The sequence below is a fragment of the Rhipicephalus microplus genome, chromosome X (assembly GCF_043290135.1).
Source record: "Rhipicephalus microplus isolate Deutch F79 chromosome X, USDA_Rmic, whole genome shotgun sequence".
NCBI lineage: Eukaryota > Metazoa > Arthropoda > Arachnida > Ixodida > Ixodidae > Rhipicephalus > Rhipicephalus microplus.
The window spans coordinates 224,002,109-224,020,816 of record NC_134710.1 but is presented as its reverse complement, the minus strand read 5'-3'; the positions used below and the strand labels follow the sequence as shown (position 1 = coordinate 224,020,816).

The 18,708-nt window shown below is 42.3% G+C and overlaps 1 protein-coding gene across 2 annotated transcripts in view; it reads right to left on the bottom strand.

Moving 5' to 3' along the window:
- The window catches only part of LOC119187506 (putative acyl-CoA synthetase YngI), a 173,186-nt gene that overhangs the window by 20,749 nt on the left and 133,729 nt on the right, over positions 1 to 18,708 (bottom strand). Inside the window, exons 13-14 of one of the 2 annotated variants that reach the window (XR_012887223.1) lie at positions 11,615 to 11,766; positions 728 to 912 (exon numbers count right to left, since the gene is read on the bottom strand). Coding sequence is in view for 1 of the 2 variants with exons in the window: in XM_037435640.2 (XP_037291537.2) it covers positions 11,615 to 11,766 (152 nt within the window). In the remaining variant the exon portion in view is untranslated. The remainder of the gene's footprint in view (positions 1 to 727; positions 913 to 11,614; positions 11,767 to 18,708) is intronic. The other variant, XM_037435640.2, reaches the window with a different exon arrangement.

Below are 18,708 nucleotides of genomic sequence, written 5' to 3'. Positions count from 1 at the left end.
CATCTCCCTCTTTTACCAGTTGAACCTTTGAGGTGGTCGCCGTAGCCTGTTGGACCGGCGAAGCGGCGGCGGTGCCTCAGGTTGGCTAGAGGGCAGCGACCCCGCCGGCGTGGGGTCAGCCATGCCAGCTGGCATCGGCGAGGTTTCGTTAGCGGTGGTGGTGGATGTTGTAGCGCCCCCTGGCTGCGTCGTGTTCGAGTCCTTCGGAGTGTCCAGCCGCAGTTGATTCGCATGACGACGTTGCTCGCCGTCCGGCGTAGAAACAGTCGCCATCCGAGCCCCTTGGATACTGTTGACCACTCCCGGCAACCATTTTGGCCGGCTGTGGAAACTTCTTAGCCACACCGGCTGTCCTGCACAGAACGACATAGTGGAGGAGCGCTCTTCGAGACGCGGTTCCCCGCCTGCACTCGGGAGGCAACAGTCTAGCCTGGTTCGTAGCTGATAACCCAGCAGTAGTTCGGACAGAGACTTCCCAGCCTTTACCGATGTCCGTCAGTATCGGCATAAAAACTGACTGAGACGTTTAATGAATGTGCCACCCCCTTGGCTTTTTCGAAGGCCTTCCTTGATCGTGCTAACCGCGCGTTCCGCCAGGCCATTTGACTGCGGGTGGTAAGGCGCCGTCGTCACGTGGTTGATCCCGTTCATTCTTACGAACTTCTGAAACTCGGCTGAGACGAACTGTGGCCCATTATCTGAAACAAGTGTATGTGGCAGTCCGAACCTGGCAAATATGGGCCTCAACGCTTCCACGGTGGCTTCTGATGTCGTACTCCGCCTCGATATGGCCTCCAGCCACTTTGTTTCCGCATCTACGACCACCAGTAGTATGTGTCCTTCGACGGGGCCTGTGTAGTCGATGTGCACTCGAGACCATTTCCGGCCCGTTTCTGGCCATGGCGCCGGAACCTGCGCAGGAGGCATTGCACTGGTTTGAGCACACCTCTCACATTCGCGTACCATCCTTTCGATGTCGGCATCCAGCCCTGGATACCAAAAAATGATTCGAGCAAGGTTTTTCATTGCCGCCATCCCTGGATGTGTTTCATGTAGGAGCCTCAAAAGACTCCCAGCAGCCGCTGATGGCACTACGGGTGTGGCCCATTCGGCCGATGTTACCGGTGATAACACCCCTTCGTTTACCAGCCGATCTAACTCTGCTGATACCATTTGTTTGAGCGCATACGGCACCGTCCGCACCTTACAAAACCGGGTCTTGCGCCTTCTTTGACGGTGAGGTGTACCGGTGGCCCTCGAAGCAAACCCAACCCCGGAGCAAAGACATCACTGTACTTTGATAGCATGGTTTCCACCATTCTGTCCGCATTTTCCGCCTGCACACACGCCACCTCATTTCCAGTGAGTACCGGCACGCCTGCCGTATTGAAACTGCGGATAGTGTCACGGCCGCAAAGCATCGGTCCCGGACAGTCGATGACGAAAAGTTCGGCCTGAATGGTCGCGCCACTCATGGTCGCATTGAGTTGCAATTTTCCGTTGATAGGATGTGGTCCCTTGAAACACGACAGCTTCATTGTTGTGACTTGCAAACCTGGCCATTTGTCTCGGTGTCGCTCGAACACTGCGGAATAACACTCACAGGTGAACCCGTGTCTACCAACATCGTGAGCGGCACTCCGTTCCAACTTATCTGGCGCAAAATAGGCTTTACGTGCGCGCTGTTCGTCACTTGATGCGAAGTCAGCGTGTATAAAGCTTCGCAGTCCTCCGAACTCTCTTTTATGTGCTCGGCGATGGCGATGACGTCATGACATGATTGGCGACACGCTTGCATGACGTAGCAGAGACTACTTCGAAGGTGATTAAGTTTCCAATGCTCCAATTATACCAGTACTGTTTCTTCAGTCAAAGGTCGGATACTTTTCTAACTGACCTCGTATGGTGGAGAAGTCTCACTTCACGAATCACATGCCGCAAAAATTTTAGAATCAATCAAGTATGAGTGGATCGACAGGTATTTGTTGCACGCTTCAACCGCTTTCTCTCTCCTTTCATGCCAAAGTGTGTGATGAAAGCTACACAGGGAGCGGGATGACAAAGGGTAAGAATATGCATCCCTTCGTCAGCGCCTCATCACCTTGAGCACTTCCTTCTCTAGTTTTTATTCACACACACGGTTTACTTTCAGTGTGATTGCAAATTCATGTGCGAGTACATGGGAGCCATAGTCACTAGGCAGTAAATCACCCAACTGCCATGGATATGGGTATACGGCATAGAAATTTTTGTATATGGCATCATTTCTAGCGAAAACAGGGAGCAATTTCTGGCTGACTGAGGATTACTTGCAAATTCTAGGCAGTGTGCCACACTATGATGTTTGGCTCGTTTGTTCTCGAGAGCCTTGACTACCGATCGGCCAAGTTTTCCAACAGTGCTTAAAAACCGTTGCAGGGCATTTTAAAGTGGCCTTGCAACTGCTTTCGGATTAAAGCGACACAGCAACTACTTTTGCAATCGGAAGTGATGTTTCAGCATGTAGAAGTGATGACACAGACCGTGTGTTTTGACTGGTTTGATGCTACAAGTCGGGCGTAATATTCATATGGACCCAGATAAGATACACTATTGTTTGCTAAAAATTATGAACACACTCTTTATACTTCGTCAGATACAAAAAGATTTTTATTTTAATTTAAAAATGTGAAAACATTTGCAAAATAATGCTAGGAGCGCTGCACAGCAACCACCACAAGGCGAGTCGCCCGGTTCGTCTCTGCGAGTGGCGCACAGCCATCAAAAATGGCCTTTGACTTTGATGAGAGAACGAAATGCAAAAGAAAGCATTTTTTTATCGTCTGATGGTGTTTTGAAGTTTGAGACCTAATAACTTCCGTTATCGTGTACCGATTTCAATAAGTCTTTTCGTGTTCATATCAGTTTTTTGCCTTATACGAACTCCAGTGCTGCAGAATGCGGACAAAACAGCATCACAGGGTGCCTTTAAAAATCTCCCTTTTGTAGAATGTCCTACTTGATAAGTACAAAAATTCCAAAGATATGGCAGGCAATATATTTGAGCAGGTATCTTTGAATAACTTTGGTTGTATTACTGTACATATGAAGTGTTCTAAAACCTGCAATTAGACAACTAGTTACATAAAGACCTAAGCTAATGAACATTTTAACTGTGCTGTTATAGATATTGCATTAAAAAGTGTAAATATAGAAGAGGTAATGACTCAAAGGCTTGTTTTTTTTGTTTGACACAACATGATTGAACGAACAGACACAAAATGCAAAGGGGGCACATGAGAAATTATTTAGAAATTTTTAGCAGCGGTGCAGAAATTATGACACATGTAAAGTCAACTCAAGTCTATTAAATAGTTTGATTAGAAAGGAAACAATATATGAACAATAAACTTGCCAGAGGCAGGGACCAAACGTACAACCTTCAGATAGTGTGGCTGAATTAGATTGTGTCTAGACTCAAAAAAAGACATGATGGTTCATGCTCGTTTACATGACAAATATTAAAGGGTATTTAATGACTTTCAAGGCTATGCAATAAATTTTCAAGGACCCCATTGTCTGTTAGAAACCCTGTTAACACATGTTCAGGGGAGGATAAAGGCCTGAAATGACTCTAATTCATTGAAAAACGGTAACATCACAGGAACAGACATCAAAAACATGGCTCCAATTGACATTACCTTTCTAGACTACTTGCAATCATAGTTTCTTAAGTTTGAATAGGAGATCACTTTCAGTAAAATACAAGGTGCAAACTTTTATTTAGATGAAAAAACTAAGAATTATTTATTACAGAATGCCTTGTTGCTCTTTCTTTCATTTCAAAAGCCACTATCTCCTGCTGGTACTAAGGTTCTTTACTTGATGATGTACATCAGGTCGCTGATTGTCCCTGCCTTTTCTGCCTATATGAGTCTGCTATAGCTGTTAATTTCTTAACAGCGGCTTCTGGTTTACTTTACTTTTTTTTGTAAGCATTTCGACCACCTCTTCAATGCAATGTTTATTTTTCTGTTTCTCATCCTCCTGATCTGCCTTTTGGAGCTTCAGAAATGCACGACATTGGTTTCATGCAGAAGCTGATGTTCCCAATTATTTTGTGATGGTGATGGGCACATTACATATGCTGCCTGCTACGTTTACAGCATCCCATATACGCTGTAAAATGTGCAACAATGTTTCTGAGAAAAAAAAAGGAAATTCAAGGATCTTCAAGGATTTGCTGAAGTTCCAGCACTTTCAAGGCCTTTAAAATGAACTATTCAAACTCAAGGATTTGCAAAAATTTCAAGGACTCTGAAAATGTCGTCGGCCAATAAAGTAAGTCCTCAAATCATCCCTTGTCTCATTCTTTTATAGTGAGGGTCTTATCCCAGGAGACACTATGCATTCAGGTAGCATGCAAGGCATGCTACCTGAATGCATTATTCGTCGCGTGCCAGTTCCTAGAAAAAGATCACATTCTATGTGATGCCAGCTGGAAAAAAGTGTTCCGCACTCACCGTCATGGCTAAGAGCGGTGCTGGCTAGCACTACCAGAATTAAACATGCAGAAATACCCAACAAGTGGATGCGAAAATAACCACTGCTGTAGCCCAATTGGCAGAGCATCAGACACATTGTTTAAAGCTTTTGGTGCAGTTTCTACGAGCAGCAAGTTGATTTTTTATTCACTTCGATTGCTTCTTTTCCATATGTCATAATTCCTAAACTACTGCTAAAGCTACAAAACAATTTTTTTTTATGCCCTCCTCAGCATTGTTGTTCGTTGGGTTAATTAAATAGAAAATGTAATGCTTTATATAACTTCAAGGCTATTCTCTTACTTGCATATTATTGACACCACAAGGTGAATTGGACATGACTAATCTTATATTATCCGCTGTGCCAAAGTGAAATGAATGCATGAGAAGTGAAAATATCAAGTATGAAAAAAATGCCTCTCTGTGACAATAGCACTCACATTTCCTAGCTTACCAATCAAACCATTGACAGTCATGGCCAGCCAACAACAGGTTTGAAGCAATGACGAGCCTAACACAGGTCTGCAAAATGTTGTGAAGGGGGAACTGTATCAGTTGGCAACCATATGGCATTTGCTTCCACATGGCCATTGTGATAACAGTGTTTCAGACCACCCGAGACATCTTATTTGTTGGGGAGGGGGTCAGACATGGTCTCTGCACTTCTGAAACACTTACCACCGTGTAGCAATGGATCCTATCTGGCTGCCATCAACGCTTATCGCGACAAAGCTAGTCGCACGTGGGCACAAGCACTGCTCACCTCCCCCTCTTTCCTCCTGGCTATAGAAGCCCAATGCTACGATCAATAGACATTCCTTCTTAAGCTTGCACTTGACCCGTCTCATTCAGGGATCGGAGGACGCGGTGAGTGAGAACCTATGATGTAACGCACCATATTAAGGAACTAACCTTGTAAATTACCTTTCTAAGTGACTGATTGGCACTTGACGTCTTTAAAAAAGCAGACTTGTACTTAAGTGTAACTTTTCTCTGCCCTGAAACTCAGAAAACTTGAGTGGCTGTGAAGGTACCCTCGCGGTTACCTTAACTCACACGTTGAGTAAAATGGCATACTACTACATCAGTCTCAGAGTTCGCACAGCAACCTAGACTTTGTTGATAGTCCATGATGGCCAGAAACACAGATAGCCTTGAAGAAAGTTGTTTAAGCAGCATAATACGTCCTTAAAGGGGTAAAGCCATCAAATTTTGAGGCTATGACAAGCCTCTTGTGGGTTTCCTTTGTATGCAAGGACACCCCATACGAATGGTTGGACACAGTAAATGTTTAGAATATATTACAGCGAAAACTGTTATGAGATCAGAACACGGGTGACACAATCTGATCCAAACCCGGGTCTGCTGCGTGCCAGCCCAGTATTCTACCACTGAGCCACGCCAGTGCTTGGAACTTATTTCTACACTGGCCTCAAGCAGGCTTGATGCCGGGAAAGGAATCATGTTGATATGAGTAATAAAGTGTTTTAAAAAATCAAAGAATATGTGGTATTTAACGTCCCAAAACCACCATATGATTATGAGAGACGCCGTAGTGGAGGGCTCCGGAAATTTTTGACCACCTGGGGTTCTAAACGTGACCCCAATCTGAGCACACGGGCCTACAACATTTCCGCCTTCGTCGGAAATGCAGCCGCTGCAGCCTGGATTCGAAAAACATCGAAGGAACAGCCAGGCGTCGCACAATGCGAATTGCATAATGAGTAGGTTGTCCAATGCTCCAACCCATTAGAAAATGTCTTCTTTATCACCTATTAACTGAGGTACATACCCACTTAAGGCATATTTCATCGTCGTCAGCCACTGCATAAAACAATTGCACAAAATTCCTAACAAGTGTGTAGCGGATACCACTCGTTTCCAAGGAATGACAAAGGATAGCATAGTGAATCTGGGGCTACTAGACAAAATTTATGATGATTTATGGCGTAGTGGGTATCCAGCAGTGTGCTCGTAGCACTTACCCAAAAAGTGTTTAGAAAAGGCTCTTAAAGACCGCTTTTCTAGCTTTTGCTGGGACTGTGCTGCGCGTTCCGCGCAGGCCTGGCATTTGTCCTAATTACTTTCCAAAGCATGCTTAAATGCTCATTCTCCCAATCGAAGCCCATCGCTAACGTGTCCGATGTTGTAGTGATGTCACACCATTTCTGTAGCGAGCATAGGCATATGCAGGGTTCTCCATCAGGAGAGATGATGATTCATTGCAGCATGCCTCCTCCCTAATATGTCAATGTATGAGGCTCACTTTGCATCCCCCCTCCCCAAGTCGCAGTGCCCCCTCCCTATTATGTCAATGTGGGGTTGGCTTTGCCCTTCCCCCCCCTCCATTAGGTGAATGGGGGAGTGGTCCTTTTGAGTAACTTTGCAGGTTTTAGAAATTTTTCGAGCATGCTTCATTTTACATCCGGGTCAAGCACCTGCCAACCTGAGTTAAAAAGGACTTTGCATATTTCAACTTAGTAAGGAGCAACTGGAGAGTGCTCTGTGCTGGCTCTGCAGACTTGTTCGCTCATTGCATTCCCAGCAGCACTTGGCATCTCTTCCCTCGAATTGTTTCCTTCTACTTTGGACAATGTCTTCATTTACAACAAATGGCACCCCACCTCACCCCCCCCCCCCCTTTTTTTGTTTTTGCAGAATAAGGCTTTTAATGCTTAGGTATTAATAACACGCATTATACTTATTCACTTTTTAGACAGTTTCATATGTCTTGGTTGAAACACGCTGCATATAAACAACATAATAAACATAAGCATACACACAATATGAGTGACCAACTTCCCTACTAACCTAGGGTTGGCAAAAAAAATGACTGCATACATCTTGCCAGTCATCATCACCACTGCATGACAAAGGCCTCTCCCATGATCTGCCAATTAACCCGGTCTAGTGCTTTCCATCGCCACATTATACCCGCAAACTTTTTAATCTCATCGGCCCACCTAACTTTATGTTTCCGTTTCGTGCATTTACCTTTTCTGAAAACCCAGTCGGTTACCCTTAAGGCCAAACCACATAAGCGCAAAAATGCACGCGACAGCGACGAGCGACGCGACGTAGATCGTCTTCGCGCGATCAGTCGCTAGCGCAGGCAAACCTCATTCACGCGACGGCTTCGGCGAGCGAACTTCACTGTTGCTGGCATGAGGCCGTCTACTCGCACCAAGAAAACCGCGTAGCGAGCGGTATGCAATTTAGAAATAAGATATATTGTTGTGTAATGAAACGGAAAGTGTTTATTATTGCCTTGCAGCACTTTTTTATATTCACATGCATAACAAACATTGCGTTATTTCTTGTTGCGCATAAGTGAATCGGGCAGGGTCACGTGCACCTATGTAGTCTGTCTTTTCCGGTATTTCGCTATTGGCTGCTTGAGCCCAGCACTTCCGGGCGATGAGCGACGGTTTCCAAATCGGGAGAACCGAGCGATCGCGCGAAAACGAGCACGCGACACGTCGCGCGAACGCCCTGTTTCGTCGCTCATAGCGTCGCTCGTCGCTGTCGCGTGCATTTTCGCGCTTATGTGGTTTGGCCCTTAATGACCAGCAGCTATCCTGTCTACGGGCTACGTGTCCGGCCCATGTCTATTTCTTTTTCTTAATTTTAATTATGACATCCTTAAACCCGGTTTGTTCCCTGGTCAGCTCTGCTCTCTTCTTGTCTCTTATTACACTTATCATTTTCTTTCTATCACTCACTGCGTCGTCCTCAATTTAAGCTGAACCCTCTTTGTAAGCCTCAAGGTTTCTGCTCCATGGTAAGTACTGGTGAGATGCAGCTGTTATATACCTTCTTCTTGAGGGTTAGTGGCAGATTACCATTCGTGATTTAAAAATGCTTGCCAAATGCAACCCATCCTATCCTTATTTTTCTAGTAGTTTTACTCCCATGGTTCAGGTGCCCATTTACTACCTGTCCTAAGAAGGCATATTTTTTTACAACTTCCAACGTCTCTCCGCCTATCGCAAGGTGCTGTTTTCTGCCAAGGCTATTGCACATTACTTTAGTTTTGTGCATGTTAACTTTCAGACTTACTTTTCTGCCTTTCTGTGCCCAGTTCAGTAATCATAAGCTGTAATTCGACCCCTGAGTTGCTCATCAACGCAATGTCATCAGCGAATTGCAGGTTAATAAGGTACTCTCCATTAACTCTTATCTCTAACTCTTCCCAATCTAGGGTCCTCAAAACCTCTTCCTTTGAACACGCAGTGAATACCATTAAAGAGATCATGTCTCCCTGCCTTACACCCTTCGTTATTAGAATTCTGTCGCTTTATTTATGGAGAACTATGGAGGCCGTGAATCCTCTATAGATATCTTCCAGTATGTTTATGTAGGGTTCTTCGATGTCCTGACTTCATAGTGCCTGCATTACTGGTGATGTCTCGACTGAGTGTCCGATGTCGACTGAGTGTCTCCTGATGTCTTGCCGTGGGTGAAGGCGCCCCTAGCGGTTGCTCCTGTCTCTATATCAAACTTTCACTGAAGCTTCATGACCAGTAGAGATATTGTGAAACTCTGGTAATATTGTACCATCATGGTTGGCATGTCACTTTTTAAGCCTGCAATACCTGTGCTAGCCACTATAATCACCTTAACATGTTTCTATTCGCATTGAGCACCTCGTGCAGTTAAAATGCCAGTCAAATCTTGGTTCAACTATGAAAATTGTAAGGGTTAACAAACTTCACGCAGTCAGTTTCAGCATCAGGGGCTAGATTGCTTCCCATTAGAATTACAGAAATAACCAGTACTTCAATACCATTTTATTTTAGATATGAGTAACAGTGGAATAACATAACTGCTTGTACTCAGCATTGCCAACTTCACAAGTCTGTTCTGTGTTAGCTTTTACTTATAATTTACACTTTTTTTAGCAGTTGGAATTCCCTTTTCACCTTAAAATGAAACGAAGAGTTATTAGGACTTTAGAAAATATAGATGATGCTAAAGCATCCAGAGCTCCAATATACAAGGTATTTCATCAGTGATTATCTCAAGTTGTGAAATATTAAAGATTTCACTTTTTTTTTCACAAAAACATCTTTATCAACTATGTCAGCTTTCACAGTGTTATTTCAGAATCAAAATGATGTGGCAATCAAAATATGGTACCTAAAAGCAATAACACCAGTGTTGGAGTGCTCATCTCCATAATCAGCTTTACATGCATTTGTTGTACCACAACAGCCATGAAAGTGCTCTCTGGAAGATAAGATTCATCTTTCCAAAGTTTTGGACACGGTAATTTACTAACTAGTGCTACTATCAGAATACCTAACAATTAATAAGTGGAATACTGAAAGGTGTGAATGGACAGGCTTAAGTATACCTACTATGTGCAATTTATACACTCAATCAACAATTCTTTTCTCAATTTTTGTACAAACTTACATTTAGCCACAAAAACAATATATATATATATATATATATATATATATATATATATATATATATATATATATATATATATATATATATATATATATATATATATATATATATATATATATTCTGCTCACGGCTGGTTATTTTTTCACCCACTTTTCTTTCTTCTTATTTACATTCCATTGGTTCTAATAACTTCCCTTATACATTCCTTGGCATTACTGTCTGTTAGATCTCATTAATATTGTGTGAAAACACGAAAAAACGAGCCCTTAGGTATACACTTATTTCCCTTATATATATATATATATATATATATATATATATATATAACATAAGAGCATAATATACATGCAACACATTGTCATCACCTAAAAAAGTTGCGTGCAGTTACACTATGAACAGATTCATTATGTTGTTTTTATAAAAGGGATCCAGAAAAATGTTTATACTAAATTATTAAGGGGGCAGACTGGTCTTTGGGACCAAAAAGTGACCAAAAAATTCATTTTTTAAAATTTACATATTTGCTTTCCACAAGTATTGTTATATCTCTGCAAATTTTTACACACCAGGAAGTGGTAATTTTTTTGTAATGCCATTTTAACTGTCCAGATTCCTGGTGCTGTTAACATGCATAACCTGCAAAAAAATGGGGAACCGACTTCAAGGCTTTTTTTATCATTTGTCGGCACCTGTCTTAAAAGATCTGCTACGAATTTATGAGCACCTTTATGAGGATTGCAAAACCTGCACACCATGATTATTGCTTTTTGAAGAAACTGTGTGTTTTCAGTTTTTTTTTCATTTTTCTCAAAAAAATAGATTTACGACTGTTCAATTTTGAGGCCTCAATATCTCTGCAGCTAGGACAGGTACAACAATAATTCTTTTTGGAATGGAAACCTGTATATGTGTAGAATGCAAGTATGAGATCAGAATTTAGAGCAGAAGCAATTTTATTTAATTACTTATTAAAATTGTAACACAATTCCAACTGCTTTTGAAAATGGATAGCTCACTTTGCTGTAAAATAACCAAGAAAGGCCTAAAAACAAAAACTCTTGCATACTTTCAATCTATGGTCATTATTCTATGTCGGCATATTTTAAATATCACTTTTAATTAAGCACTATTTTTTCTATGGTGGCCTTAAACAATAGGGAGTGAACCTAAGTTATCTCAGGAACAAGATGAGTTACAGGAAAACTAAATAAATATTTCAAATCAGCAGAAAAAAACTGCATAATCCTGTGCAGTTTGATGGAGACCAATGCAGAAATAAACAAAAAAATGTCTAAAACAAGTCTGCCCCCTTAATAACACGTGACACTGCACTGACATGAAAAAAGTGAAAAGAAAAAAAGAAACTGGCCTTAGTGCTGCCGCATGTACGCAGCAAGGCCTCTTACTGGCCATTTAATATTTGAATCACTAGCACACATTTTGCATGTATTTTGACAGTCACAAGCTGTGCATTCTATTATGGTGGCAACAACTGGTGGTCGCAGCGGGTTGGTTTGCTGGCCTATATTTCCACCACTTCTGCGGCCAAATTCCAAAATAAACTGTTAAATATACGATTAAAATGACAGAATTGTAGAATAAAAGCTTTTTTTCATGTGTAGCTAAATCAACCATACATGTCCAGCTATGTATGAAGATACAGTGCAGCATACCCTGTTTTATACCATCCGGCAGGTCCTTTGACTTCTTTAGTTTTCTCTTCATCGTTGTAGTAACCAATGAAAACGTTATGGCCTCGAACCCACACCTCTCCAGGCTCATTGATGGCAGTTTCCTTGCCTGTAGCAGTATCTGCAACCTTTACCTGTGTTGTGATTGCAAGTTGATAGTTGAAGTGCAAGGCTTTGAAAATGAAAACTTACTGAACAAAAATCAGTTGTGCAATTACAAAGTAAAGCCATTTTGAGATTCAAATAATTACCAATTACAAAGCCTAAAACTGCTGACAGCTTTAACTCAGCAGTAATGAGACAACAACCGCACGGTATACAGTTAAGAAAAAAAAGAAAGAAAAACTGCTTGCCTTAACTAAACCAGATGTCAAAATTTGAGTCTTTCTTGTGATGTGCTTGCTTCCTTCCTTCTACCTTGTGCACTCATATATTTCCACAAAATTTTAGATGTTACAGGCAATGTCCATGTAAGGCCAAAGAATGTCAATATAAAGAGCCACACAAGTACTCATTGAAAGGTTCATAGTAACTGTGAAGAAGCTAATTGAAGGGTTTTAAGGACTTTCAAGGCTCTAATGAAAAATTTTTGGGGACTTGGAACAACATTGTTTGAGATTGTTTAAAAAAAACAAATACGGGGTTATTAAAGTAATTTGGAGGTCGTATCGCACCTTCAATAAAATATATCACACTTATACAAATACAGTTGAAACATTAGTTAACATTATCAACATGCCCAAATAACTTTGTTTAAATTGGGAAGTTTGTAAAACTGAGAAGGGGATTTTCAGTGTTTCGAAACCTGAAATTGTAACAAAGAGACACCCAGAATCTACCAGGGCAAATGTATTTGCTGTGAACCAATGCATGTGAAAAAAAAGTCTGCAGCTTGCACTAGTAGCGCAAGACTGGAACCATCAGTGGAGCTAGTGTTTTCGACCTAGCTAAGTTTTGCTAGTGAAGTCAAGCTTTTGCTAGAGATGATAAGTTTTTGCTAGGGGTGAGCGAATATTCGAAAATTTCAAATACTCGGTGATTATTGCATTTTTAATATTTGTATTCAATTTGATAAACACATATTCGAAAATTTTGATTAATCAAGCGAACACGAATATTCCTCGAATATTCGATGTTTGCCAATATTCGTTCGTAGGCTTGTGCGATTATACAAATGCTTCGAATATTCAAATAAATATTAGGGTATATGAATACATTTTGGTTTGAATTTAAATTATTGAAGCAAGGAACGAATAGATGCATACTAATCCAAATGTACCATCTGTAAAGATGGTTTGACAGCAGTGTGAGAATGCTGAAGCGTGAGAACATCTACCGAGAAGAAATCTGCTTTGCGCAAAGCCCCCCTTCAAATTTACAGGGGTCCTGCAACTCTATTTGAGCATTGTCAGAAAACGCTGCCGATCAGCAGTCGAGGCTACCGAGGACACGCAAGTCAAATACTATTATAGCGCCGCAGCACGCGGCGTGCTCAAAGTCAGCTAAAAATTGCTCTCTTCTCTCGGCAAATAACTCCACAAGCTCAGAAAGCACGTGTAACATATTTTCTTTTCCTGTGCCATCCCTCCCTGCTTAGCTTCCAGTACTTTCGTCAGGATGAGAAGAAAGAATGCACTTGCACTGTGCGAGAAATCTTTGCAACTCGCACGTACTGGACGGATTAGAACAATATTTGCGGCGGTGAATTCATGAGGCAATAAATAAGGTTGTTCAATGAATGCATTCCATGGCTACTTGAAGAAATGTCACGCGGCCCCTTTAGTAGAAAATATTACTCTCAAATTAATTCATTTTATTTAGTTTAAAAGCTAGTTGTGATGGCTTATATGCTCTAAGTATAATAAATCTTAAAATGTTACATATTTTAAGGGTTATGACTCGCATTTAAGGGTTATGACTCGCAAATCCTGCTACTAAATGTTCTTTCGACTTCTTTTGAATGAAAAAAAAAAGAGAATTTGCATGGAGGCTCTATTTCATTTTTTTAAAAATACTGTGCAGATTAGTAAGATCATGGTAAACATGCCCATTTTTTTTTATATGTCATATATACTATTTGAATTCGATAGGAAATTATTTGACCAAAGTCACTATTCGCTTGAAACCTAAAATTCACTATTTGCACAAGCCTATTCGCTCCCATATGTCACTGTAAACAACTTACGATTTTGTGCATTTGTCATAAGAACCTCAGTAGATCATTCAGTGATTACCATTTCTTCGGCGCAAGTGCGGTGATCATGCTTGCATAGAAATTAATGGAAGCGTGATCACGGCTACCAACGAATGCGGCGGCAAATCATCGCGACAAACCTACCAATGATAAATATCTCAATCAATCTAAATCATGTACTACCTGCGCGGCAGTACGTGTGGCTTGGTGGTTTAGTGCTATTATGGTTCCGGTAAGCGTACTGACCATGCCATGCGCAGCCGTACTCTTGTGCACAGAACCGCAAGTGCGTATCGCTCATGGAAACGAAGGCAACTCACCGCCACCGCATTGGCTCGACAAAATAGTCTTCCCACCTTTGTTTGGCACAAAGAAAAAAAAATCTCTACGCAAGGGCAAATGCACATGTTTACGTTACAGGGCGTGGCGCTGATGAAATGAGCTTAGTGGGCAATGAGCTGCATGCAATTACCTACGGGTGCGCTCAGTTCGACATACGACGGCAAGGTGTTTCATGTCTAGCCACGCCAGTTTTTGCCAATGAATCACTGTAGAAACGTACAAACACATGTCAAAGCCTGACGCGTCGTCTGTCAGCTGTGCCGCTATGTCAGCATGTATGCCTTCTTCATAGTTGCAGAATGATTTTATCATAGCGGATATGGTCATGCGAATGAGCTGAAGTGTTTTCCCACGCAATGGCGAACATAAAGATGGCCATGCACTTTCGATATGGCGTATTCACATATAGTTTTCCATTGCTAATGGTGACGCACATAAGGTGACGAACGGATTACTGTGTAATTCCGCTGTGTTCCCGAAGGTGCCTTTGAAAATTTGTCGTACACACATCGCGCTCACGCGGCAACGTCTACTGCAATCGACCTTCTGTACACCGTTGCTACGATCTTGCTCTTTTGCCAACGTCAGTTTACTGCCGTCTGTAGCCAGTGCGTCGAAAGTGGTCACGATGTGGAAAAGGAGTGCCCTTGACACCGGGATTTGTGGCTCCGTCAATAAAAAGGTGTATTTGGGGCATCTCATTATCACACATCAGTAATTATCTACCCCGTGCTTTTACCTCATGTTATTGCTGCGCACCTGGTACACCTCGGTCAGGACCGTGCAGCTATCAGTGAAACACAGCATTCTTGATCGGAAAATAGTGAGCACAGTCCTCGAGAAAGGCAACAAAAGCAAGCGAGATAACAAGTATTGCTGTGTACTTGAAAAACGCCCCAAGTACTCCTCTTTCCCTTTGTGGCTTGACAGGTGAGAACACGGGGAAGAAAATTAGAAAGAACACTATAAAATCGGGGTCTTTCAAGCCAAAACTGATAGTGTGGGAACCTGGATGAATTGTGACCATCTAGGCTGCTTTAGTAATCACTTAGATTTAAGTACACTAATGTTAACTCTTAACACAAACCAGTGGCCTCATGCTCACTAGTCATCCTGGAAGGTATGAAAGCTTTTCTTTCTGTTTTGTCCTGCCTCATAAAAAGTCCTGCCACATAAGAAAAAAGATACAAAAGGTTTGTTCAACATGTGGATTGAACCCAAGACATCAGTCACAAGCTCAACTATTTGTCTTATGCTTTCTGGGAAGTACAGATGGTGACATTTTTGAAAAAATTGCTGTGCATAATAACTGACTAAAATAACAATTGTACTGTTTCCAACCTAAATATATGATTGAGTAAAAGATTAATGGTGAAAAAAATTGCACCTTTTCCTTATTCCACATTCGATTGATATTCGAAGCTATTTGTATTCCATTCGTATTAGAAAATTTTGATATTTGCACACCCCTAGTTTTTGCTAGCAGTACTAAGTGTGGCTAGACTTGGATAGACATGTCGCATGACTGCCTGTTATGTGTTGCAATTTTAGTGCAAAATAGATCTTACGTCATGTTACATGATGTTACATAATTTTTAGTTTCCTATGTGGCTACTGTAAAATGCCAGGCAAGCACCCCCCCCCCCCCCCCACCCTACAGTAAAGGATACTAATTCAACCATTTCTGGGAGGGGAGCACTTGCTCGGTTTCAGACTGAAATTCAAGATGGCAGCGGGAGAGTCACTCAAAAATTAAAAAATGTCTATCCAATTTTCTAATTAAATCCTTCATTTACATAAAATTCTATTAACAACACTGGATACGCATTCAGTGTACTCATTCTTGTGGTTCTTTTTACATAGGCAATGCTCGTCTTCAGAAAAAAGCAGCCGCGTGGAAGGAGGGGCACTTGCTTGGTCATTGACACTTATTTAAGATCTCCCAAAAAAAGGAGGGGGTGCTTGCTCCACATTTTACAGTAGTTATTATATGCTTTGTGGTTTTTAGTTGCTTGAATAGTTGCTATGCAATATTATGAGATACCAGACTCGTAACTAGTTGTTATATGATGTTACATGATTCTTAGCCATGTAGCAAACTCACTTATCATAGTTCTTGTAACCATGTCAATCAAATTCGCGCATGTGTTGTGGGAGCGAAGAAGTCGAAAAAGATGAGCTTGCACTGGTTCATGATGATGATAATTAAATTGAGTTCAAACCACATAGCCCTACGAAAAGCCTAAAGAGCTCCGGTCTTAGAAGTCTGTTCAAGTCTCCCGAAAATTCAGCCTCACATCTGCGGTCCAGACAATGCAGGTCAGGTAGAAAGTCATATAAAACTATGACATGCAGCTGAAATGCAAAAATGAAACGAATGTAGTGATGATGCATGCAAAAAAGCTGCGATTGGTGTCATCTGTCGTATAAATCATAAAATAATGAAACCACACAGCATTTTCATGGAAGTATTGACAGGAACAATAAACATCTGCCACCTGAAGCACTATCTGGTAAGTACTCATAATGCTACCGACTCTTAATCGAATGTTTCGTGCACGTGGGAAGTGCATGGGGGGGGGGGGGTGATAGATGGTTAAGCCTAATATTGTTAGTGCCTGAGCTAAAACAAAAAAAAAACCCATCCGTGTAGCAACTAGAAACATACGCAACTTATTTTTCTAATCTATTTCAGAAAAAGCATGCTTCAAATAGGTTTTGAATCCAGGTTGGTTTAGTAAATTTGGGTTGACAATAATATTTAATCTTATGAGTACCAGCTGAGGAATGCAAATTTTTTCCTTAGACTGAAACTTGCGTAACATTGGGTTTAGTTACATCAAGTTTTACCGCAAAAAAAACGAAATATACGTCAAATTAAAAAAATGCAATGTAAGGCCGACCCTTGTCTTATATACTGGTCAATGGCACAAAAAAATGTGGAGGCGTCCCAACAATGGGCAGCTGAAGTAGAAAGTATAGTGGCTAGGGGTGCAATGCAGGATGGCCCGAGCTTCTCGGGCAGCCGAGTTTGCTCTGAGGTTGCTTGCGGTGGCCATTGCACAAAGACAGTGCGGAGCATGTGATAACAGCGTTGATAAAAATGGCTACACTATCGCGCGTGGCGTTGGAAACGCACGTGGGACGTTTGCGGCGGTTACAAAAGAAACACCGCATGTGACCACGTCAGCACCGCCACTCGCTCAGCATTTTAGCAGTGCAGCGACGTTAGCCTGATTGTCGTGCAGTATTTTTGCCAACTCAACACGCGCCTACCACAGGTGTGTTCGTGGGCGTATGTGCTTTTTCGCCCAGGTTCTTTCGTTCCACTTGCAGCATGAAAATTTCCACTCTCAAAGGCAGCAGGGCTGCAGGAGCACTGCTCCTTTCACTTCTATCAAGTGCTTCAGATAAATTTAAGGACAGGTGGTCACCAGGGGCGCTTGCATTTTGTCAGCAACGCGGCTGTGATTGGATATGTTGTGAGCGCGGTTAAATTGAATACGGCACATAGAGAGGTTTAGAATAATGTTCGCAGGTGTTTCAGGCATTGCTTTAGTTGCGGGCGCCATATGAGTTTTAGTATAGCATTTGCTCCCACTGGGGAAATTTTCGCCCCGACCGCAAACCCAAATGCATGGAAGCTACACACAGCACTTTGCGGGCCTCGCGGGCCCCGATCGCTGCATGCTACTTCAGATTTTCCGCAGACGGGCCGCGAACGCAAACGGCGGCTCGCGTTACGAAGAATGTGCAGTGGCAGCCACCTCACCGCAAGGGCTCGCGGTGCACTATTCTAAACCTCTGTTATAGTAGCCACATGGTGACTTTCCTTTACTTCTGTTTGAGTGTGCGCATAGTCTGTGCGATAAAGCTGGTAGATTAACCGTGCCCTCGCTGGCGTTGTGGCGTGAGCACTGCTCCTCCGCAAGAGCAATAGTGGTGGGCGAACTCAATATTTGCTGTGGGCATCTGTCAATCAAACTGCGAACTCGGATGCAAACGCATTGATTCTGAGAAGGCCCGAGTTCAATTCATGACTGTGATGGTGCCGGAGTGACTGTCAATCGTTTGAAATGAAGAATGCTACGCGGTAGGTTCTTTGCATACAAAACATGCGACGTGCTTTTTATTCCCCTCTGTCCGTGCACACGCTTCTTCTGAAACACCGACTGCGTGTAACAGGATTTGTGTGCGACGCAGACCGCGTGTCACTGGCATGCTGGTGTGCATTCTTTTCAGTGCACTTGTGAGTGTTCCAGAGCTCTTGTGGGACGCAGACAGCGTTCTCGTCGACGAGCACCACTTGAGAGAGCTCAGCTGGTGGGTGTCTCTTGCAGTTCCAGTCCCCAGTCATGACAGGGTGCACTTCTGCACTCAGTGAAACGACAAACAAATGAAAGAAGGTGCCTCTGGTTTGAAAGCATTATCCAACTTCATAGACCGTCCTTGACGCGATCCCTGGTTTTATCGTAACCAATGAAACGCAACACGCTGAGGGTAGATTTGACTTTTTCGTACTGTTGGCTCGTTCATAAGT